Source organism: Diadema antillarum, unplaced genomic scaffold, assembly GCF_040938485.1.
Source record: "Diadema antillarum isolate AM-2024a unplaced genomic scaffold, OU_Dant_1.0 seq00001751_RagTag, whole genome shotgun sequence".
In the NCBI taxonomy this organism is placed as follows: domain Eukaryota; kingdom Metazoa; phylum Echinodermata; class Echinoidea; order Diadematoida; family Diadematidae; genus Diadema; species Diadema antillarum.
Genome location: NW_027272433.1, coordinates 19,081 through 44,675, shown reverse-complemented (window position 1 = coordinate 44,675; position 25,595 = coordinate 19,081). Strand labels below are relative to the sequence as shown.

At 38.1% G+C, this 25,595-nt stretch overlaps 1 protein-coding gene across 1 annotated transcript; it reads left to right on the top strand.

The window, feature by feature from the left end:
• Positions 1-2,670: 2,670 nt before the first annotated feature.
• Positions 2,671-24,475, top strand: LOC139712015 (sodium- and chloride-dependent neutral and basic amino acid transporter B(0+)-like). The gene is made up of 15 exons (XM_071623856.1): positions 2,671-3,182; positions 8,469-8,714; positions 11,572-11,925; positions 13,597-13,774; positions 15,079-15,210; positions 16,034-16,376; positions 16,901-17,033; positions 17,433-17,567; positions 18,594-18,697; positions 19,618-19,742; positions 20,233-20,345; positions 21,007-21,135; positions 22,427-22,642; positions 23,248-23,412; positions 24,170-24,475. Exons 1-15 carry the CDS (start codon positions 3,138-3,140, stop codon positions 24,473-24,475), a joined length of 2,724 nt encoding a protein of 907 aa, XP_071479957.1. The 5' UTR covers positions 2,671-3,137.
• Positions 24,476-25,595: the final 1,120 nt, after the last annotated feature.

The window sequence follows — 25,595 nt, the reverse complement described above, 5'->3', positions numbered from 1 at the left end:
TATCCAAGATTGTAAAATATGCAGTGACATACATGCATACAGAGGTATACTCAAACATATAAACATGCACACACACACATATTGTTTGTTTGTTTGTTTTATTTCTGCATTCAATCAAATACAATTTGTATACAAACTTCAAAAAGTACAAAGACAAAGAATAACAAGTGCAGTGAAATAAATCGATAACAGTACATAAATAGACACACATAGGTGATTGCATTGAGCAATGTAGACACACAGAAACATAAAATAAGATAGACAGTATTTTTCAGTAAATAACAGAGATCATTGATTGCAGGAGACCACCATCGTAAGCGATTAAGCTTGAAATGGATGGAGGCCTCATAAAATGACTATTCAACCACACAACTCTCTTGGAGGAAGGTGATCAGGTGAGTGCAGTGCTGTTGCAGGTGAGAGTGCAAGATGCAGTTGAAGGAAGAAAGAAATATGCAATATATATATATATATATATAATTTTAACAATAACATTAACCTGCATGAATATTACGATAACACAATCAGTGTAATAGAGACACATTTCCACACTTTGTGTTGGTATTTTGTATCACACGACATTACACCTCAATCTAATCTAGAAAATTTGTAAAGAATCATTGCTTTTGTGTGGGTTTATTCTTTATTTACGAGGTTTCAAAATACAAAAACTGACAAAACAGTTTTAAAAAGAACAAAAAACTGAGTTCTGTAGAAATACTGTAGTGGCAAAAGGGTCTAGAGGGGAGCGGAGAGGTCGAATACTATTTTTTGTCAGTGCTTTGGGTCGACTTGTACGAGATGTCCTGGGTTATGACGGCGTCCATCTAAAATAATGAGCGTACACTATACAGAGGTGTTTTATGGACCGTGATTAGAACAGCGCCACTATAAAAGTCGTGGTATATGTATACTGGTCAAACTTGCAAGCTATTCCAATTTCACTGCATTCCATACACTGTCCACATTTTCACATTCATTCGTTGTACTTCACTTATGTTCAGAAAAAAAAAGTATTTTTTATCTGGTATGTGTTTGTTTTGTTATTTATTTTCTTCCCTGTTGTCATTGTACATGTAGGCCTATTTTATTTTTTCATTTTTTTTTTTGAAGCGCCATGAGCACCGAAAGGTGGACCTGCATGTGCGCTATACGAATAGCAACTGTTATTATCATTATTATGTTTTACACGGAGACTGAATTCATTCATTCATTCATTCATTCATTCATTCATATTCATTCATTCATATATATATATATATATATATATATATATGAACATTTCGCGAGTCAGAAACAAGTATTTGAAGTAATGCATTCTAGTGATGATTAGATATGCATCCGCGAATACTAGTAACTCGATTCTCTTTAAAGGGAAGGACAAAATTCTCCTGCGATGTCTCATCTTCATCATGAAAAAAAAAACACGAAACAAAACAGGTGTTAAGTAATTAATTATGTTTTACAGGAGATAATTTCAAGTTTTCTGAACTTCCGATTGATATCAGAAAAGATTTCAAGTTCGAAATCAAAGAAGATGACTATAAGAACACGCTAGTATTCAAGGAGTGTCTTAACATTTTTTTTTTTAAATCAAGGCTATACAGGGCATTGATCTCCTCGAGAACTGTTTTCATCAGACTGATCATAATCCCTTGTGATATGAACATAACATATCTTGTTTTATACAATGATATGTACACCTAATTGTTGTGATGTATAAACATGAATATGTGGATGTGTATGAGCAAATACTAATTCCGATGAAGTTATATATTCATAGGGAATAGTGTTATAAACATACGTCTGTTTCTGTGAATGGGCGTGTTTGTGTGCATGTTGATGAGGTGGCTATCCTTCTGCTATAAAATATTAAGTTTTCCACAGGGAACAGGGAACGATTTTAGAACAAATTTCGATGGATGCAAACATCGTTCACTTTGCAAGCTGCTTGAATATCGTGTCAAGTTTCATTTCCCTCTTTGAATGATGGTAATAGAAACATTGATATCGCATGCAAGTCGCACAAAATGGACCAAGGCATATCGTGTATTAGGAGCCTACTTATATCAAGCTACTAGCCGGTGAATTGGACTTGTGAATATAGTGTGCGCGAAATACAAGAAACCTGTAGATGCATGATATGCCTATATTCATGCCCTGATATGCACTATGACATCATGAACAGATGAATATTGATTCAAAACTTCAATGAAAGCAGTTCAAGAGTGCGATTGCGAACATTCTACCAAAGAACACGAGACAGAATAAGACGAAGGAGGACAATGACTTCATTTTACAGGTTATGAGACTCATCGCTCATCCATGCACTACCATGTATATCAATGGCGCTGTCTGCGTACACTGTTAAATTGCTATGATGTTATCTGTTTACGACGTTTTCCGACAATCCTTTTCAGTTGAGTTTGTGGCCTACTTAAAACCAACCCGACTTGCCTTATTGTGCGTGTGCACTGATTTGTGAAGTCGGGGAATTATTGTCGTATTGTGGCTTCGGTCGTGCCACATTCCTTCAGGAGCGAACCAATCCCGATTCGTAGCTTGCATGATGTCAGAGAGCGGGGCCATTATTGTCGGCCGTTCGTAATGATACCAACGGACTGTATGGGCCAAAAGCGATGAATGAACCGAAAGTACCAATGTACTACATTGTAGGAGAGTTGTAGAGACTACGAATATATCTACGCCTGGGACTATCAGGTTACTTGAGCCACCTGCAGGAGGAAACGGTGTTGACGTGCGTGAGATCGTCCGATCACTTGTGGCGCCGGTTCCAAGATTTGTGCCTCTCCTGAAGCTGACACCGGCAGAAGTTGATCAATCATGTGGTAGACTCGAGACATCTTTCACAGATCTGATAATAAACGTTTTTCTAGCTACTTACAGCCTCAAAAAAGGGTGTTCACAAGGTTTCATTTCTCGAATCGCATTTTCTGCTGCGACACAGCAAACTGTTACTGTCTACAGCTGAAAGCACGAACCGTTGATCTCCGTACTCCGATTGGACGTGACGATATGGTTTTACTATACCACAGTGTGCTTCTACATAACCTCTCTGTACTTCTGTAGCACTTTCGGAATTATTAATCAAATTTCATTGTGAAAGAAATAACAAAATGGGGAACCCCGATGATGACAAGAATGGCGTGATAAAACCAAAGGTGAGTTACTTTATTAACATTTTGTTGTCTTCCTAAAGGCCGACTTGGTACAATCTGTTCTGTACGTCGCCGCCGGACCCAGTTTGTAGTTTGGTATAATTATTATGATTCACTGAGTTTATTTTTGCTCGTTTAGTGCCAGGTGTCAAATAAAGAGAGTAGATTATAAAGAGTATCACCAGATGTATTGCTAATACTGGAGTTGGTACATGTGATGATTGTACACTAGTTATTGTGTTCTTCATAAAAATTGATATGAAATGATCTCGATCTCCAACACTGTCGCAATCGATGATAATGCTTGACGAAAAGCCGCAATACCAAGTAAGATAATGGTAAAACAGGACTAAATCTATAGAACCTGTCGTACAATATTTCAAATAACTGGTTTTTTTTTATAAAAATGGGGCTATCATAATAGTATACATTTTTATATTGAAGCAACCGTAGTAGTTTAAGCAAGAAATGAAAAATACCTCTCTAGATAAGACATGATAAGTAAAGCAGTCATTGTATTACCATGTTAAAATCAACATTTATAAGTGTTTAGGCAGCATGATATATCAAAATTCGGTGCATGGTTACGTCACAAGCAATCACACCCAAATGAAAATTATATGTATAACAATCACAATTGTATTGGGTGCGCTTCTGCGTGTGAATCCTATATTGTGTGGTATATCCCTATACAAATTAATGTATGTTGATGGATAGTGGATATATGAGTGGAAAGGAAGGTTGAGACTTGTACAACAGAGAATGAGAAACCGAAAGGGAGAGAGAGAGAGAGAGAAAAAGGAGAGTCATTATTATGTCCTATAGGAGAAAAGAAAAGAGTACGTGTATAGACGGGCGGAAGAATTTCAAGATGCATATAATATTATGCACTGTTATCAATTTGGTTATGCCAAGTGTGTCGTATCATCGCTTGTGCTGTATACCACATTAATACCGGAATTAATGCTGGAGTATATAGGGGTCGACGAATAGAAAACAAATACAAATGAGCTTTTGTTCCAAATGAGTACTCTCGACCATCATGATTTATCATTGGTAGAGCAGTTCGGTAGTATCCCCGGGAAGGTATACCCATGCATTGAAACCATTAAAGTGTAAAGGCTGCCATTTTGTTCATCTCTCCATTGTTTGCCAAATACACCTACCATATCCACTGTCGATGATGTTGACTTAGGGACTAAATGCAGTAAGAATCATTGCCATCCGTAACCACCTTCATTTGTTCATATTTGCCAAGTAGCGCATCACAACGCTGCCCTGGTATTTCCAGAATTATTCTGTTTAAAAATAGGAAAAACCGGAGTGTGACGATCGCCATGTGGGTCACATAACTCAAAGTTCAAATCCGTTTGTGCGCTGTAAAATGAGAAGAACAGAGCCAAGATCTTGAGCAAACAGTTCGATATTATGTTCTAGTGTATATGGTATATGACACAAAAATAATATATGAATAAAACGCATGGTGAAGTGTATAAACTTCCATGCAATAACAATGTGCTAGAATAGAATTAAATGAAATACAGTGTATGTAGTGCAAATGCATGTTGACTTGTATTGTGTGGTATACTGATGGCTATGATGATACCTTTACCAATATTCAGCGTCTGATCTTTTTCTTCTCAAATATCAGCAAAATGTCATGGCAAATATTATAGGCTGTTTCATTTATGCGACAGAATGAATAGCGATTTGAAATAGAACTAACGATTTTGATAACTGATGATCAATGATCAAGGTTACCGCAAATTCGTAATTGAATTTGCTTACTCAGTTCAGCGAGGTACGACTCTGAATTCGAAGGTATACTTTGTAAAGTTTACAGCGGTGTATAGAGTTGGCAACCTGCGTGTATAAGGAATATTTTATTCCACATTATAGCAGACGTTTGTGCACTGATAGATAGTAAAACCAATTCTGAAAGTTTAAACAAAAACGAACGTTTCTTTTTTAAAGGGTCATGCACGGTGGCAATGAATATACTTGCTGAATCATACCAAATAACATTATACGTAGCAAGTACCATCTTTACACGTAGGCTACTTATAAGGTCATTATCAATATCTTCAATAACCTTTACAAAGATCACAATTGTTCTGAAATACAAGTAAATTTGGTTCGAGCAACAACAACAAAGTTGGTATTACATGGTATAGGAGGACGTGGGTGTATAATCTTCTTAGTTTTATTTCTTTTTGACTTCTTGTAACCAAAGAGGGTGTACATAATCATGAAATCCATGGGGTAAGAGGAGACAGGTCCTGGTATGAATGCAGATAAAGTCTATCATGTCTGTTTGTCAATGCGTATGATACGATTGGACTGAATTCCGTCTCACTACTGTATATAGACCAAGGCAAAACGATTCATCCGTGTTGCACGTTGAAGATATAGGGCAGCGATGAATCCCTATAGGTATATAGACGTGCACAACAATAATAAATTATAACCTAGTATACGATATGATAGAATAATACGCAACAATCAAGGCGTATTGTGTATAAGTCGACTGTATGTGAATGCACTATGCAATGTAATGTAATGCATAGTAGATAAATTATGTGCATGCGTGTATCTGTGTTTGTTTACTATTGATTATGAAGCCACGTATTTATAATCATAATGCGTGTGTCGGTGTCTGACTCTGTCTGTACAATGTACATGTATATGTATGAATATCCTGCATTGGATGTGTTTGTTTGGAATCTCAGCGTTTAGGAAGCAAATAAATACAACGGAAGGCCAATTTTGTCAAAGTTCATCTTGGAAGTTCAAATAATCTGTATGGGTCTTGTAAATTCAACGTATCATCATTATTTTGGATATCAATCTCGAAACAAGAGGTCATGCATTAAGCATATAAAAGGTGTTTAAGAGAATTCCGCCTAACAGGTAGACTGTATATGTGAATATAATACTATAATAACTGATTTAAAAAAAAAAGTCACCTCACTTTCATCCACGTCCGTCAAATGGGTCAAAAGTGGGTACCAACGAGGGAAGGTGAAAGGATTACGTGCATGTGTCTGTATAGAGTAGATGAATACTGTAGTTAGAATTTTGTCAACAATCAAGTAAAATTAAAGAAATATCACACCGGAGATAGTCAAGTTGGAAAACTTATTCAATGTGATTAGCTGCTGGGCTTATACGGAGTAGAACCATGGAGAGAGCATACGACGTGTCTCCTCCAAGACATAATATTATCATCAATTACTTTTAACTCCAAATATTAACGTTTCGGATGAATCAAAATCTACATCAACTCATTTCAGTCAAGTTTGTATGGGTGTGTATAAACGATAAAGATAATCCTTATATTCATCGTAACGCACATGGAGAATGCCAACAACGGATGTCTTATATGATAACATTCGCATCTTTAAAACCATGCATGTTTAGTAGTGTTTGGGGGGAGGAACGTATCCGTGTCTCGAAGTGAAACGCGTTTTTAATATAAAGATATATCCACCTCCCTGATATAACTATATTGTGTTTAAAACTGTCCAAGTACTAAGGCCGAGGAAAATGGTGTGAAATATGCGACTTGTTCTGCTCAGCAGGAATTATAACGACCGCGCAATGGAACATTTTTAAAAGATGTCACTGTTATCACGAATTATCATTATTCTAACGATTGGTAATGATGAGACATTGCAATGTAAGGACGAAAAAGTTTCATTATTTTGGTATTTTACATCAGCATGCTATTAACTTGTATTTCAGCTCGTTCAACTGCAAAGTGAATGTGTTATTCTAGACGGAAGACATTAATGAGTTGTATAGAATTTGTATCGTAAGTGTGAAGTCATTATTGAGCATTGGAAGCTTATTGAAGTGTATAAAGGTCTTCAGGATATGCAGATGGTATTTTCGACACACGTGTATCTTCATTAAAAAAAAAGAAGAAAAAGGTCACTTGTGGGAGTGGAAATCAGGCTACAGCAGAGTGGAACAATTGTCCCGAGAAATAGCACTTGGCATTTAAATTGATCGGTATATATAGTCATGATAGTGTTCCTACAAAACCCAAGATGCTATTAGTAAGCGAAACCGAGGATCGAGAATGGGTCCTATATATACATGTGCATAGAGACTAAAATGTGTGTAGTCGTTACACCTTTGTTATATCAATGAAAGGACGCGTCAGACAGTGCGAGTTTTCGTAGCCACAAAAAGACCTGTCAAAATGAGTTTGTAACGGCGCTTCGATCCGGCTTCGTCTCCAGTACGTCGATAATGAATACACGTACGAACAAAATATTGAATTCTCACGAACGAGTGCGTATTCGCACGCTTAGAGCGCTACAGGCTTAGACAGACTGTAGTTTGAAACACTTCCATGCTTGTAATCTTTCCTTTATGTAAGGGCAAAACTGGAAAAGCTTAGAAGGATAGAGAGAGACTGTTGGACTGAAACAAGACCTATAAAGCTCCTCTCTCGATCGCGGGCCTGAAATCGATAATCTCGATCTGAATGTACAACAAGATTTGAATAGCCCTACGGTAATAGGAGATTGAAAATTGCTTACGGGTACAACCACTAAGGACATGCATGACAAGTGTCATTGTGGCTGACTCGTTTCAGCGGATCTACAATCCTTTCGCTTTTTCCAGTCTGCACTAACGTCATGACATACATATCTGTAGCATTATTAGCAGTATCATCAACAGTTTTTGCCATCCTTATTATTACTCGCTCCGTACTTTATCCAGTGTCATTAATAGAATTCTTTATCTTAATTTAAAAAAAGTAATCAGTTTACATAATTCATTGGAAATGTTATTGCTAATCATTCACAGATTTGATAAAGACATTAGTGTGATCTCTTCTCCATACATTGTTGTGTAATATTTTCTATCAGCATTGTCAATTATCGTCATTGTCATCCTTATTATCAGTCCCTACTTTATTAAGTGTCATTGATAACATTCTTTATCTTAATCTTAAACCAATCGATATGTAATTATCCACTGAAAATGTTGTTGCTAAACGTTCATAACTTTTACAAAGAAATCACTGTGATCTCTTCTCCGTATAACTCTCTCACGCTTATATAGTTTTGTGTATGAATCAGCTCTTATCATTTATTCAGTGACTGATCTCTACCTAGTTTTTCCTTATTTTATCTACCAAATTAACTAAATGACCATGAATTGAACTGTTATTTTCTCGTTTACGATGTACTGTATATACGGTTTAACAATATTTCAGTATTTATATACTACTACTTCTACTACTTCTACTCTGATGCTAACGGTTACTACCAGACGACCGCGCCCACTCCCTCAGCCGCTAGCCTCGCCTACCTTCCTCCGGGCGTGTCATTGAGTGGGCGGAACACACCGGCATCTCGCGCCCCTGTCAGTGGGCGGAGCACGCCCTCTCATCTGCCGGCCAGTGGACGGAGTTCGCCCTCCTACTTTAGACCAATCAGTGGGCGTTCCTCGCCCGACTCGCTGTACTCCGCCTCCTTTGACCCCAGCAATCGGCCAAGGACTCCATCACGCACAGATGTGAGTTCTCTACCTTTTTGTGGCCCGACCTGTTCCTTTGGTGTTTGTTTGTTTGTCGTGTCCTTCAGTTTCAGCATTCATTATGCTACCCTGCTCTATCCCGCTTTCTGTCTCAGTTGTCATGGGGATTGCATCCTTTTCAGGGGCTTTTGTTTTCCATTGCCTTTTCAGCTTGTGGTGTGTTGCATGGTTTTTGGCGTATTTTCTGTTTGCTTTGCCTAACCATTACATTCTGACCAGTAGGTCATAACCATCACATTCAAACTATTATAGTTATTCAAATCATTACATTCAAATCATTGCATTCTAACCACTATACATTATGTAACCATTACATTCAAGCTCAACCAGCTAATTTATACCTTCGTTCATTCTTAATCGAAAATAGAATAAAAACGAACTTTCTGTTGTTTATAGCAATACATCTGACTGAGCGTTAATACGGAAAAGATCGTTCCGCGATAACACACTTTCAACGTCAAGTATCTAAACTCATCGCTGTCATCATCATTATGCTTCCACCATCTTCCATCTTTCATCTTCACTTTCCAGCCCATGTCGTCTTGGATTAACGGTATTTGAGTGGGTGATTTGAGTGAACCCAAATTGAGTGATCTCTTATACATCATAGATTGATTGACGTCTTGTGTGAACTCAGTCTTGTCATTTGCATACCATTTGCATGCTTTTATTCATTCCGCTCAGTGTATGTTTCAGGCCGTTCTCGTTTCTTTATTCATCTTCTCTTGTTTTGCTGCGGGTTTGGAATGACTGGATTTGCGACTAACATTTTGGCAATGTTTAGGCACAGATGGAAGAACCGGTTGGTTATTACGTGAAATCATGTGAGAGGGAAAATCAATAAGCAATTTTTCATATTACGTGTACATAATTTCTTACCTGTCAATATATTCGTGCTCTCAGTTATTAGCTCCCGATTATACCATCACTCATCCGCCTACTGTTAACTCTATTTATTCATTGTTCATTTTGTTAATCTATCCATTTACATCTTTCTCTATATCTGTGTCTCCTTATAATTCATATTCCTCTTTACTTATCATTTACAGTGCATATAAGTATGTCAACAATTGTATCAATATCTCACTTTTAAGTCTCTATCCTAATTCATTCTGAGACTTCTTATTCATGTTATATAGTCGTGTGTTGTCATCGATAGAAGCATCCAGTGACTAGAATAACCCTCAAAATCATATAGGTTAGATGTCTCAAAGGCAATCAAGGGTTGTAGGATAGAAAGAGAAGGTTTGTTTTATTTTTGTTTAACGTCCTACTGGTGCGACAAAAATGCAAATTGAACGTTGTGGATTTTAAAGGCTTCTGCCCTTGAGTCAACACGTTTTTTGTTTTGTTTTGTTGTGTTTTTTTAGACTACGTACTTCTAGGACCTCCATTTCTATTCTCCTCATTTTTTGTGTGTATCTTTCCAGTTGAGGTTTCTCTGTTTTGATACAATACTCTCAAAAGGTTGCGATTAGCTGTAAGTAAGACAGCAACCGCCATTATTTTCTTAGAACTTATTGTAAGCTATGGTAATGAAATGTCGTTATTTATTGATGGTGTTTGTGTATGTTAAATATACATTATGTAATAATTAAAAAAATCAAGCACATGTAATATTACGAAGATAAGATTACATACGCAATAATGATAATGATAATAATAATGATAATAACAACAATAATGATAATAATAATAATAATAATAATGATAAATCGAGCAAATGGAATATTACAAAGTGTCGCTCGCATTTATTCATCACTAGGTACTCTGGTTAGATGGTGATACCATTTTTGATTTAGATTATGTGATCACTGATTATAGATAGATAAATACCTAAAAAGTTACAACGGAGTCCTTGAATTTGAAACCTTTCATGTGGCAATTAGAACCAGAACGAATACATCTTGTAGAGCGCGCCATTTCTAGCGATATAATTTTGAGGAAATTTGGGTAGAAGAAAATCATGCAAACACGAAGGAAGTGCCACAAGACAAAAGTATTTGGCAGATGTGAAGGAGGCAAGACATTCAGATTTGAAGACTTCGTGACAAACAGCCGAAAACCTATTGTCTTCATGCTTTTGTAGAAAATCAAAGAAATATTTCAATGTGCTGGAGAGAATTCTGCGATACAATATGAGTATCAAACTTGTTTATGCGCCAAAAAAAAAAAAAACACACTCTTTAGAATAAAAAACGTACTTTGATCTTAGGTTGAACTTTGAACTTTATTTCATGGTTGTTGACACCCCCCCCCCCCACACACACACACACACACACTTGAACAATGCAATTAATGGAATGTTGTATGGGAGCGAATTCTTTCTATAAAGTTCAAAGGTTCGCTGGATGTGTGCGTTGTCTTTATTCTCGCTGTTTGTGCGTTCGTCTTCTGTCCAACCCCATAATAATTATGTTGGGAGGTAAGATGTCATCCACAAAATCTGTCAGCACGTCGATGTTGACTATATGACTGAAGGATATCTTTTGTGAAAATGAACAATCCCCTCCCATATATACGGTATAAATACCAGTCTCTTATCTCCTATTCATCAAGGTAACAAAACAATTTCGTTGAGCTAGGGGTAGGGATACTCCACATGCTTTTCATTTGAGGCCGAGTTTGGCTCCTTATGATTCAGTTCCGTGACCCGCAGTGACCATGAGTTTTATATGACCTTTTTTCAATCTTTTCGCAGTAGCTATGGCAACGGCTATTCGACACTGAATAAACCGGTTCATGTCCTCGTGTTTTCTGGAAACTTGGTCTTCTTGATATTCCTGATATAAAACATGTTTACTATGAATTCTGCATTACAATATATTTTGTATAGCCTTCAGTGCCACGTCCTCCAACGGCGTCCAGTCTCTCGTACCTCCCCGCGGGCGTGTCCCTCAGTGGTCGACCCACCCCTGTCCAACGCTATATCAACACTTCCAGACCCACGCCCGTGTACCAAAACCCGCCCCCTGTCACAGCCGCGGCACCACCTCCACACAGGCCGACAAACGGGCGGTCCACGCCTTCCTCCATCAACTCGGCCCCTGACGCAAAGCCAAAGAAGCCCCCTCGCCCCTATGAGTCGACATCCCGTCCTCGCAAGGAGGAAACTACTTCATCTCGTCCTCGTTCGACAGACCCACCTGCGTCAAAACCGCCTTCTCGTCGGCCAAGCGAGGGCGGTGTGGTAAGTGTGAAGTGACTCATACAGTTTACTCGGTGTCAGAAGGTCTTTTATCTCCTAGGACTGTCCTTTGAATGAAACGACCTTCCGCAGGATTATACTACAGTAACTCTTTCTCTACTTACCCCTCCCCCCCCCCTCTATATAAGTCTTTTGTATCTATTTCTTTCTTTTTCTCGATTTTTCAATGTGAGGTATTTTGCGATCTAGTATGAACAGCAGAAAATAGAACACAGAAGAGCTCGTGCTAACGATTAGATGCCTACGGAGTGTTACTGATTACATTCTTTCACAGTATATGCCACTTTTGCAGACCATTCAGAAAGTTGCATTTCTTATTTGTCGTTTATAATTAATTGCTGAGCATTAGTCTATACCCTTCATTTTTATTCTTTTCACTGAATAATAATTGCCCCTGCTGAAACGGCGAGGACTGATAAAAAAGAAACGAATAATTCAGTTTCTTTTCTTCAAGTCTTCATCTTGCTACTAAATTAGAGATTCCAATGATAAGTTTAGGAATAGATCAACAACAGACACTGTTGCAATTAGTTTTGAATAAATATTCTTTTCAGAAATACTTCATTCGTGATGTGAATAATGATTCCTGTTACACATTGCAGTGTGTACGGGCGAATAAGATAGGAGGAAATCTAGGTGCGCCTTTCGTTCACCAACAGGGAATCCAGCAAGTTGCTGCTAAAAGCGACCATTCTCGCCCAAAGCCTCTCTTGTGGCGCCACACGAAGAAGAAACCAAAACAACAACAGCAACAACAACAAAAGAAATGCATACAGTGTGTGCGGTATATCTTTTCCCCTGAAGAGCTAATCTATACTCTCCATTCCCCTGTGCTCTTTCTCCGCCGTCTGGCGTTCTGGACGCTTTGTATCGAATCTTACAAAGGGAATAAAAAAAGGGGCAGACCTCTACCTGTTCACAAGGGGAAGTATTGTGCCCGTTACGTAATCCACAATTAGGTGCCATCCCTTCACAAAAGGCATTAGTGTGGCGAGGACCTCTAGTCGAGTTCCAGTGAAAACCTCTCACCCCGTACATAATATAAATGGCTGACTGATTTGAATGGATTTCTACATAGAAGCATCCACGTTTGGCTGGATCAATGATAATGTCCTTAAGAAAATAACGGAAAAACACAGAGACAGAGATTAAGAGTTTAAGAATTATTTCCTCCTTCGTAATGAAAAAAAAAAAGGTCTCAGTGAGGTGGTATTACATGTCCAGGGTATTGATTCTGGTTATTTTGATACATTCTTTAAATACTTGTCTCCACGATAAAGCATTTGCCTGAACTTCAGTAAAAAAAAAAAACAACAGGCCCGTACTTCTGAGATAAACATGTGTGTAAGAGGCTTTTAGATGCACAGGTGAATTCTTTTGATTGTTGAGGGGTTTAATCAATTGCTAATAAGTAAGTACTAGTAATAGCAATACATCTCATGCTAACATGCTTGGATAAACGTTTCTGCTTGTGTGTCACTTTAAAAAAATATGCAATTATTGAGCGTGTATGCGTAATGGCACAAAATATCCGCTGTTTAAAACAATGACTGCGACGCGATGCCAACGCCTGTTGATGTTATAATTATGATCATGATTATCATTAATATTTTTATTATTATCATTATCATTTATATGATTATTTCTTCGAAGAGTCAAAATGGCAAAGACAAATCGCCGGACGATGAGGATAAGGAGTTCAAGGGTGACGAGAACGAGGAAAGGGGGAACTGGACCAACAAAATGGACTTCGTTCTCTCCTGTCTCGGGTATGCCGTGGGCCTGGGGAACGTGTGGCGGTTTCCATACCTTGCCTATAGAAACGGTGGCGGTAAGTATGTATACTGCCTACTTCTAATAGAGATATCATGATAGATCATAATCATCACCATCATTCTTCCTGTATGATAATACTTTTTCGTGGTGCAGCAGGAATAGCTCCTCTTTGATGAAATTATGCCTTTGTGATTAGAAGCTGGACAATGTAAGGTATATTCTGCGTTTCTACTTTCTAGGTGATAATTTTGATTGATTTCAGACTGATGGTAATTGTACCTTATTACACACACAGACACAGAAAGGGGTTTATATATATATATATATATATATATATATATATATATATATATATAATGTAAATATAATATAAATATATATTATTTATTATTATCATTTATTACTATTATATTATTATATTATTAGTAGTATATATGTGTGTGTGTGTGTGAGAGAGAGAGAGAGAGAGAGATGAGAAAGGAAGGAAAAAACAGTGCGTAGCTTTGACATATTATAATAATACACTATAGACAAAAAAGAGATAGATAAATAGATATATAGATAAATAAATAGAAAGATACACTATAGTGTCAAAGAACTTAAGAACTACAGTGCAGAGACGTATGATACAAAATATCGTGAATCGGGCTGCATGTGCTTAGAAGACACTTTGGGGAATAGAGTAAGCGGAATTCAAATTGCGTCAACATGTTTTGGTTCAAGTAAGTTTAGTTTTTTCTAGATAAAAAACACGAACTTGTTGGTACTAGTTGTTATATTAGCTATTTATACCATATTAGTTGGTCTTTAAATCATGTCATTGCCCGTACATCTAAATATACATGTATTCTGGGCTCATTGCTTGTACTTGTCTCGACTTTAATTTCACTATCCTGTAGAGAAACAAACAAGGCTCCGTGTGTTAGCACTGATTCAGTGACTTTCTTCCTTTGTTCATTGTCTGCGATTTGTTTAGTGCTGCTCGATTGTGATTCTGATGTTGCCTAGCTAACGTAAGATACTTCTGTGTCAAAGTAGCTGTGTGCTGCGAAAATAACTATGTGTATTTGAGAGATAGATATATAGATGGATAGATACAATAGATAGATACATGTAGATATAATAGATAGATAGATAGATAGATAGATAGATAGATAGATACAGACAAACAGACAGATGAAAAGAGCGGTTTGCGGGTGTATGAAATTGATATGTTAAAGTTACCGCCTATGCCAATGTTCAGATGTTGTGGAGAAGCGTACCAGGGCCTATAGATTTGAAATATTTAAGAGAGCAAGTCTATATACATGGTATACAATCTACATCTTTCTCCTCCTATTCACAACGATATCCGCGCAGGTGCATTCCTGATCCCTTACGTCATCATGTTGTTTTTCGCTGGTCTGCCGCTCTTTCTCATGGAGGTTTCCTTCGGTCAGTATTGCAGTTTGGGGCCAATCTCGATGTGGCGTTGCGTCCCTCTCATGCGAGGTGAGTCAGCGAAACGTACAAACATAAAAACAGGACAAACGCAATACCATTACATGCAAAAGGATATATCAGTCAGACAACTTTGCTCCCTGGACTTGAAAGACGTTGATGTCTGCTTCCATGAGAGAGGAAAAGAAAAGAGGAACCCCAAAAGGTTCAGTTCTTCTCAACAAATTCGGCACAATATTCCAACATAAACGATTAATGTAGATGCGCATGTATATTGATGATAAACTTCAGGTTGATAATTTGTTTTCATTCTCTGTGCATATCTTACTATTAAATGAACTAATACAATTGTAGAAGCTTCGTGATAATCAATGGTAAAAACGTTTCTGTCATCGCTTATGTATCGTATGTAATTTTGAGGCAGTTTGTGCTATACAATGTCGATTCAATGCGTTTTCGCGTGTTAATGGCGACACTGTTTACAAAGAAAACAACGATCGTCTGTCGAGTACGTCAGTGATCACATGACCAAATTAATGACTGCCATAATTTTGCTGTTAGTTTATTCAGTCCCTCGTTGAGAATAGCTTGTGCGTGACATCACGTGGAGAATAAAAGGCAAGAAAGGGACAAGAATAAAAGGAAGATCGCTCTTTGTGCCGTCAGTGTATAGTACGCGCGAGTGATCATGAAACCGATTCGCTTGAACACGGCTCATGTTCTGCATGATATTTATTTCAATGGTCCATTTTTTTTTCGTACTACTTTGGTTTGGTATGTGCTGTTGTTAATGTGTTTCCAAGCTTATCGAACCCAACATCCTTAGAATGGTCTGAATGTTTTTTGTTTTTATTTTTGTTTTTTGTAACAATAGGTGTCGGGTACTGCCAGATGGTTACCGCCGCCTACGTCGGAATCTACTACAACGTGATCATCATGTACACCATCTATTACTTCTTCGCTTCGTTCACCAGCGAGCTGCCGTGGACGGGCTGCGAAAACGCCTGGAACACCCCCGCCTGCTACGACCTCTACGACAACTGCATCGACAACGGGGGCATCGTCGTCCACAACGGCAGCTGCCTGGCGCTCGAGTCGCTGGACGACGCCACGCTCTCCTACTACAACATCACCCACAACCTCGGCGGCTTCAACATCTCGGCCTACGTCGACCCCATGGCCGGAAGGAGGGAACTCGCCAGCGAGCAGTATTGGAAGTGAGCGAGAAAATGCAATATGCACAACACCTACATTTAGTTTGCTATTGGTAGTTATTTCAGAGTTGCAAGGAGTTACAGTATAAGATATATTCAGGGAATAAGTTCCATTGAAGACCGTGGAGTCGCCAATTGCATGATTCCAAAACCTTAGTAAATTGGTTGACAAATTTTCTTTTTGCAACAGCCAATCTACCTCAGCCCATGAAGTTTGAAATTTGTGTCTTTAATATGTTTTTTTTTTTTTTTTTGCCATGATATCGTCTATCATCAACCAATATCGAAACGGAAGCAAATTATATTCGGCGGTCACATCACAAATAAAATGGTCTTAAGTACCTTGTATTATCATAATACGGGTAGAAAAAATCCGATTCTACTGCGTTTGAAGAATCTCCTAAAGAGCACATTAGTCTTTAGGTTATCATCAAAATCAAAAGTATGAAAGCATATTTTCTTATTTCCAGTCATTTCAATCCTTCTCTAAATACCCACTCTCTCTTCCGCTGCTCCGGTATACATAGAAACGCCGTGCTCCAAGAGGCGCCGACGATGAACGAACCGGGAGGGGTCATCTGGCAGCTGGCCCTCTGTCTGCTTGTCGCTTGGATCATTGTCTATGCCTGCCTCGTCAAGGGGATCAAGTCATCCGGAAAGGTGCTCTTTATGAAAATGAAAATCGAAATGAAATGAAATGAAATGAAATGAAATGAAATGACATGAAATGAAATGAAATGAAATGAAATGAAATGAAATGAAATGAAATGAAATGAAATGAAATGAAATGAAATGAAATGAAATGAAATGAAATGAAATGAAATGAAATGAAATGAAATGAAATGAAATGAAATAAATGAAATGAAAAAAACCTCATGACTCACCGGCGATGAATCTGTCTTAACTCCGTGTCCACCGGTTATGTATTTCACTGCCACCTTCCCTGCGTTGTCCTCTTCATTCGAAATGAAATGAAATGAAATGAAATGAAACGAAATGAAATGAAATGAAAAAGTCATGGCTCACCGGCGATAAATGTGTCTTAACTCCATACCACAGGTGGTTTACTTCACTGCCACCTTCCCCTACGCTGTCCTCTTCATTCTCCTCATCCGAGGCGCCACCTTACCCGGGGCTGGCAACGGAATTCGCTTCTTCGTCATACCAGACTTTAGCAGACTTAGCGATGCCAGGGTAAGGAACCAATCGTGAAGTTTTCCTTTCCCAAGTTAAGCTTTGTTTTCGCTTTTTTCTTCTGTCTCCATTTTATGATATTTTCATTGCCTACCTTTCTACGACGTTTCTGTATCTGTTTAACATGAATATAAATTTCCCAAGTTAAATTGTTTGTCTAATTGTCTTATTTGAGATGTTGAGTTTCAGTGCTTAATCCTGTCACTCTACATACGAATCTTTGTGACCCTGAACATTTCACTTATATTCAGCTTGCCTTTACAGTTTGTTGCTCGCCGTTTAGATGTTTCCGATTGCTCAGATCAAATCTTGTGTAAATTTCGTTCCTGTTAAAGAAAATATCACTATATTTACAAAGAAAAAAAAATCGATTTTGTACAATAATCACACCAGAAGCCTTTTATAATATTAGCGTTTTTTATCAGTGCAAAATTTTTCTGTCGTCATATTTCAAAAGCCCTGAGAAAATACAGATGGGAGTAAAAAAAAAATTGGGCAGGTTCTTAAACTATCATTATAAGCCAGGGAGGTGGGAAGTGATTGGTCGATACTGCAGAAACTCAACAGATCATAATTACTGAAATTATCATACCTATTAATCATGAAAGAAATACTTTCAAATATTGACGTTTCTATTTCCCAGGCTGCGCTTGTTTCTGTGCGATGCTTGAGGTACATTTTGTATGACTTTCTTTAAATTAATCGTAAAATAAGACTCTTCAATTTAAAAATTCATAAAACATGAAACGAATTGATCACAATATGAGCCTTGTATGAAAATTCTGACGTGAACTTGTCTCGATCTTCGTTTTATTTATTGATCATGACAACTTAAATTGCTAGCTTTGCGAGCTATAATGAATGTATATAAGAGGCAAATGAAATGAAACATTATACTCCAATATATTATCCAATCAGTCAAATGTTTTATTTCTCGGGAATATTTCTTGAATTCCTGTCTTTGTTTTAGCCTTTTCATGAGTGAATATGATTTTTCGTTTTCCAATCTTGCCGCGAAATCAACAGGTATGGCGGGATGCAGCTATTCAGATCTTCTACTCGCTGAGTGCGGCGGGCGGCGGTCTGGTTACTCTAGCTTCATACAACAAGTTCCACAACAACTCATATGGGTAGGTCAAGCTGTCATCGTATTATGATGCGAAACAAATCAAGATATTTAATCAGCGATATTTTTGTAGCTACAACTTGTTCTACCGCTCCGTTTTGAAGCAATGGATTTTGGGATGTTTTTTTTTTCAAATCCAAATCAAATTATTGCTTCCAAAATCACATTTTTCCCGATACAATTAGAAGACATCAATATGATACGGAGAATACATACGTATATGTGTGAAACTATTTTGTAAAAAATCATTGTATTATTGGGAAAAAGAAGCCTATCTAAAAGACAAACATGTAGAGATATGAGCCACTCAATAAATTGAATTTACAAAAAAAAAAAAAAAAAAAAGATTATTTGACTTTTGGAAAAACTTCCTATTTTCACTTCACACCTTTTCTCTTTTTTAAAATTATAAATGGCCTGCATTTTTTAACGGACAGAATCAAGCTCACATTCTGATATCATGCTATTTCCTTGGAAATCTTTTCATGATTCAGGATACATTTTTGATAGGGATTAAATTTCATATTACGTGAGTCAAAATGTCATCTCCGACATTAGGGTAAATATTTTGAATTTGGGTTCGTTTGTAAGAGATAGTCATTGTTCCATAGAACGAACACTTTGAAGACGTCTTCAAGACAATAAGAAAATGATGCGTTTCTTTCTCGGGGAGTTATTATGATAGTAAAGTATTTTACAACGGTGAAAACAATGCCTATGTCGTCTTCTTCGGGACTGGTTATTCTGCGATCAACATGATGATATCTGAGTGATTTTAACCTGGATGACTAGTTAATTGTAACTATTAGATATCTTTGATCAACATTTACAATTCAATCAATTAGATTGATTATACTCTAGTCTATCAGGGAGGAGGCTCACCTCCCTGAGTCTATCTAAGAGTCGATTATTTTCTCTCGACAGCGATTCCATGTTCGTGGCCATCGCCAACTGCTGTACAAGCGTCTTCGCTGGTTTCGTCATCTTCTCTATCGTGGGATTCATGGCCCACGAACTCAACCAGCCCGTTGAAACCGTCGTTCAGCAAGGTATCGACAATTCGACAATTTGACAATTCTAATCAGCTAAATAAGAACCTGTTCAGTAACATATTCCACATCGAATATTGTGCATATTTTTACAATAGAGATAGTTGTTTCCAACAAATAGAAAGTTAGCCCTGAGACTTGCCCGACATGCATAATGATACGCATGAATAAGAATTGTTGTATTTAAAAGCTCATGGGTTTGTCCTTGGAACAAAGATTACATAGTTTTTCTGAAAATGTAATATGAAATGTAATCATTATTATGCCAACAACAACAAAACAATCGGGGGAGTGGGTGTTGTGAGACTATTGCCTGGTCTGAGTTTCAGATGGAGAATGAACACAATGGCCAGAAAGTGATCGTTCCGTTGCAATGTAATGAGTAACGATAGTAGTAGATAAACATAATAGTACACTCGGAACGTTCTTACGATTATGATACCTTTGGAGTTCGTGCCAACAGTTGCAACGACAATTTTTTTTCCTGCAGGTTTTGGTCTGGCTTTCATCGCCTACCCGGCCGCCGTGGCCCGCATGCCAGTCTCCCCTCTCTGGTCTCTTCTCTTCTTCGGCATGCTGATCACTCTTGGGCTCGATAGTCAGGTTAGGAAAACAAAAAGAGTTCGTTCTTGTCATATTTCTGTTGTCTATGTCACTTTAAATTTGTGATTGTTGGTAAGTCAGTTGTGTTTGTGTTTTTCTTTTTCGCTCTGTGTGTGTTTTATTTGTTTTGTTGTTGTTTCTGGTGAAACTTTTGTCCGTGGGTTTTTATTTGTCTTACAAATAATATGAATTTTGAAAACCAAAAATGATCGTGACATTTTTTTTTCAAACTTGCTTACTTCAAACATCGCCCCAGTCTTGAAAAAAGGGGGAATGGATTTCCGTTTTCCTTCGTGTGTTCTTAACTATGCTATAGATATAGGCATCAGGATATGAAGAGCTTGCAACCAAAAGGCGCTAAATCCATTGAAAATGATGGATTTAGGCCCTCTTGGAAGCAAGCTCTTCATATATCGAATCGTGGTATGTCTAGCTCTTGAGTCAAATATTATGTACCTTCCACATTCTGTACCGATTCTGGAATCGCTTAGTGTTTTGGTTCTTCGCATTGTCATATTTTGATATTCTTCGCGTTTCACATGCAGGCACCAATTTCATCACGTCCAAGTACAGGTTTCATTGTTCATTGTATATGATAATATCTTGTTATGTGTGAGGATTTCTCATGTCTAAATTCAGCTGATTCTGTCTCCTTTCGTAGTTCGCAATCATGGAAAATCTCGTCACGGCTCTCGTCGACGAGTTTCCACAACTGCGGAAGAGGAAGCCTTTTGTTCTCCTGGGGGCGTGCGCTATTATGTACTTCCTGGGCTTCTCTTGTATCACACACGTAAGTAGATTTGGTGGTAAGGGGCGTGAGGTATTGCTTGGTTGGCATGGTGATGACTGCGTGTCTGTCGAAGAGGCGGTGCTAGTGACCAAAGTACTTTGAGCGATGTTCATGACAGTGATGAACAATATAGTAATGACGACAACGATGGTGGTAATGGTGATGTTGGTGTTTGATGATGATGATGATGATGATGATGATGATGATGATGAGGAAGAGGAGGAAAATGGGGAGGAAAAGGAGGGAGAGAAGGAAGAGGAGGAGAAGGAGGGGTGGGAATAGGATAATGATGACAAACTATAATGAATGGTCTAAATTGTCAGACCTTCACCACTTACCACTAACGGCGGGGTTGTGTTTGTGCCCCCTCCCCTCCCCCCCCCCCCCCCAAGAAAACAAAAACAAAATGGAAGAACAAAAAGAAACGAAAACACGAAAATCAGAGAGAAAGAAAAGATAAACAGAGAAGAGATGAAAAAGAATGGCATGTAAGAGGTATGTCGATTCATATCACTGGCCAAAATTGTGTATTATCAAGGATGTCGCCTACAACAGATACAGCACATTCCCGTTATAACAAACACGGTTATAACAAAATTCTCATCACAACGAGGTAACGATTCAGATCCCAAAATTATCATCTTATATCATATCTGTAAAAACTTTACTGTTCGGTTATAACAACATTTCGATATAACGGGGAAAATCGCCGGTACCGAGGACTTCGTTATGACGGAGTGCACTGTATTCTGGACGGCTGGTGAGATACGAGAATCATTATGTGTTCTAGCAAGACGAGTCTTAAAGGGACTGTACAGTACTGGTTGAGATGGGGATTCATGTTTTGAACATTCCTAAGTGAGATAATGAGAAGCCTTTTATGAAATATGAAAGAGCATGTAATTTCAAGAAGGATTCAATGTTTATTTGAAGAAATTGGTTTTCAAATGGCTGAGATATCTAAAAAATTGATAATAATAAAAGGCGACAGGCCACGCCTTTAATTAAGATCTCTTTGTTTCACCTTGTTTTTGGATATCTCAGCCATTCCAAAACCGATTTTCATCAAATAAACTTTTGATGCCCCTTAGAATTACATGCTCTTTGACATCTCATAGAATGGTTTCTGAATATCTCACAAAACGTTAAAAGCTAAATCCTCACCTCGACCAGAACTGTACACGCCCTTTAAGAATTTGATGTGATTCGAAAGACAATTCTGAAATATTAACGGATTGAGATGATAAGGTTGACGTTTTTCTTTTATTCGCTCCAAAAACAAAAACTCTAGACGGGGAGCTACTGGGTATCTCACCTGGACAGCTATGGAGCCTTCTTCAACTACCTCGTTTACGCCCTGCTCGAGTGCGTGGCTCTGGCCTGGATCTACGGGGTCAAGCGGCTGGTCAACGACATTCGGACGATGTGCGGCGATAAGTGGATCGGCCATTGGTCCTTCATGTGGTGGCCCATGAACTGGGCCGCCTTCACCCCGGCCCTTATGTTGGTCAGTTTGTAGCTAATTTGCATACTATATACTTGACTTTCTGTGGTCAGATCTCTTTCGTTAATTTCCCAATCAGACTTCAGCGAAGTTTCATTGATGTGTGTTTGTTTTCATTGGCTATGAGCATTTATCAAAAGTAAGATAAAAAACAATTTTAGAGCATGACAATTTCATTCAACATTGTTCTGTGGGACCGAAAAGGGGTCCTCATTTTTTTCCTTTCTTGGTTTGTTTGTTCTTTTAGCAGGAAACGGACGCTCTGAGATTTACCAAGCCAGAAAAAAATATAACATACAATGTATACAGCAAAACAGCAAAATTAGATGGGAAGAACACACAGGAAATGTGACACACTGAAAGGATGATAAACGACAGAATAAGAATGTTCTTCTGTGTTCCCAAGTTTGCGTATTTGTTTTTTTTTCACTACTTTTGTTTGTTGTGTCAGCGCTATAATCATTATTTATTGTCAATGATCGTTTCTTCATTTCAATTGCATACTGCCATTCTTAGTGAACCAGGATTGATGCATACTGTATGATTTGCCAACGGCGTCTTCAATAACTTTATCGCCTCTTTTGTTACTGTTTTTTTTTATCCCTCAGTTCGTGCTGATGTTCAACTTCTTGAACTGGGAGGAGCCGAGCTACAACGGGCCCTTCCCGACTTGGGCCGTGGCAGTCGGCTGGCTGATCACCCTCTGCTCGCTCATTTGGATCCCCGTCGTCATCATCTACGAGTTCGTCATGACACCGGGCTCGCTGTGGGAGGTGAGGACGACAACGACAACAACTGTGTATATAATTGATTCCGTCTTTGCCATTGTTTGTTCTTGTTTGTTTGTTGGTTTGTTTGTCTTACGTATTCGGAGTTGCCCTGACGATTGACGTTGTAATCCATCCTTTCAAATCGCTTTCCAGTGATCTAAAGCTATAGATTCTCTTAGGGAAAATGATGACAGGTACCCTTTGGGACCTAATTCTATGTGCATGGTTTCCTTTATTTGGTTTGGGACCATACCGTACGTCAGTTCCATTTGAAAAAAAAAGGAATGTTGTCAATCATAACTGCCAAGATGTATAGCGTAATATATTTCATTTTTTGTCTTATTTCATTTTCTCTTCTCTATACTAGAGGCTTGTTCGGAATTTTGCTTTATGTGAAATATGAAACGATGACGATGATGATGATGATGATGATGGACGTTGATTATCTTAATTTATATCTATATTATTATTATTATTATTATTATTATTATTATTATTATTACTACTACTACTACTACTACTATCATTACTATTATTATTATTATCATTATTATCATCATCATCATCATAATCATTACTATTGAATGTATTACCATCATCAATATCATCATTTCTTATTTTGCAGTACATGTAATAAGATGATACCAATCATAACTCAAGTGGCAATGATAATGGTGATATTGTTGATACGACAAATGATAGAAGGAACAGTAATTAATGTTTTCAATCACAACTTTCTTGGGAAAAAAAATATCCACAGCGTTGGGACCTGATATCCAACCCCGAGGACGTGTGGGGACCCGCCCTGAGTAAGTTCCGCCTGGAGGCCTGGAAGGTCCACCATAAGAACGGCACCACGATGGGCGGACGGCTCGACATCGACGGCAGCGGTCGCCGCTGGTACCCGGGCGACATCCAGCTCGACGACGAGGAGGAGGAGAATGAGGAAGTGATCATCGACGCTGTAGGTGGAGGAGGAGGCGACGATGGACGACCACGACGAAGAGAGAGGAACGGAGACGCAAGCATCGACGCTAAAAGGAATTCCGAGTCCAGAATAGTCTAGGTCACACCAACAGTAGAGTGGATGGACCTGTCACAAAAATAACCTTCACGGAGCGGATACATTCCCTTTCAATATTGATTATCCGCACGTTGTGATCCTACACAAAATATGGTTGATATAGAAATCTCAAACTATTCAAGCTCTCATCGAATCCAGAGTACTGGCGTGATGGCCACCATCTTGCGTCCACATCGCACCTCGCTATCCAGTGTGTATATAATGAACTTCTCCTCAGATATCAATGGTCTTCGCGAACATTAGATGGGATGGGGGCAAGAAACAACGTCTTTCAACAAATATTGGCCAAAAAAAGGAATTTTATATATAGGAAACGAGGTGCCTCTACGTGAATACTCCAACTCCAGTTTTTTTCTGGTACCGGAGTGGATTACAGGGTATTTTTAAAACAAAAATGTAGTACCAAAATGTTTTTTATTTTGTTTTCTCATATATCATGTCTTTCGTCTGGTTATGGTTGCCTTAGATGCATATCAGGGTAATTTAGCCCTAGGAGTTGATGGGCTAATGTGTTTATCCGTGATCGTTACGAAGTGCTTTCCATACTATGCCATGACTTTTACGAACATTGTGCATATGCATTAGAACATATCACCCAGAATGCATTTCAGCTTTATCTGGCTTCAGTTTTATCTTAATCTGGATTTCTTTTTAAAAAGATTAGTGACATTTCCTTTATTTACACAGGAACAAGACTCATTTTTGGATGATGGCTGCTTTACTGTCTCTAAATAATTGTAACGCGAGTCTTTTTTGCAAAGAGAGCTTTCTAAACTGGAAAGCGTTGGAGTTTTATTTTGTTTGTTCGTTTGTTGCTTATTACCCTTTGTAATTACGTATCACCACCCCATTGGCGTTGTGCTAGTTTGGAAGGTTATGGCCTTTATACAGAAATAAGACTACTGCCTTGAAAATTGTCTTTCAAGAAAAGGTTGTGGAAAATACGGAGTCATATTGTAAATCAACATTGATCGATTCAAAAAATGATTCCATGATTTGCAAATAACGTTTGTTTTTTTGACAACTCTAAGCGCATCGCAAACCTCATCTAACGTCTCAGTATAATTAGCACTTTTTAAAAATTAAATACAGGATTCTAATC

Coding starts and splice junctions, on each gene's coding strand:
- LOC139712015 (XM_071623856.1), top strand. CDS start 3,138: ATGGGGAACCCCGATGATGACAAGAATGGCGTGATAAAACCAAAG. Junction 11,926..13,596: donor GGCCAAGCGAGGGCGGTGTG/GTAAGTGTGAAG, acceptor ATTTCTTCGAAG/AGTCAAAATGGCAAAGACAA. Junction 13,775..15,078: donor TGCCTATAGAAACGGTGGCG/GTAAGTATGTAT, acceptor ATATCCGCGCAG/GTGCATTCCTGATCCCTTAC.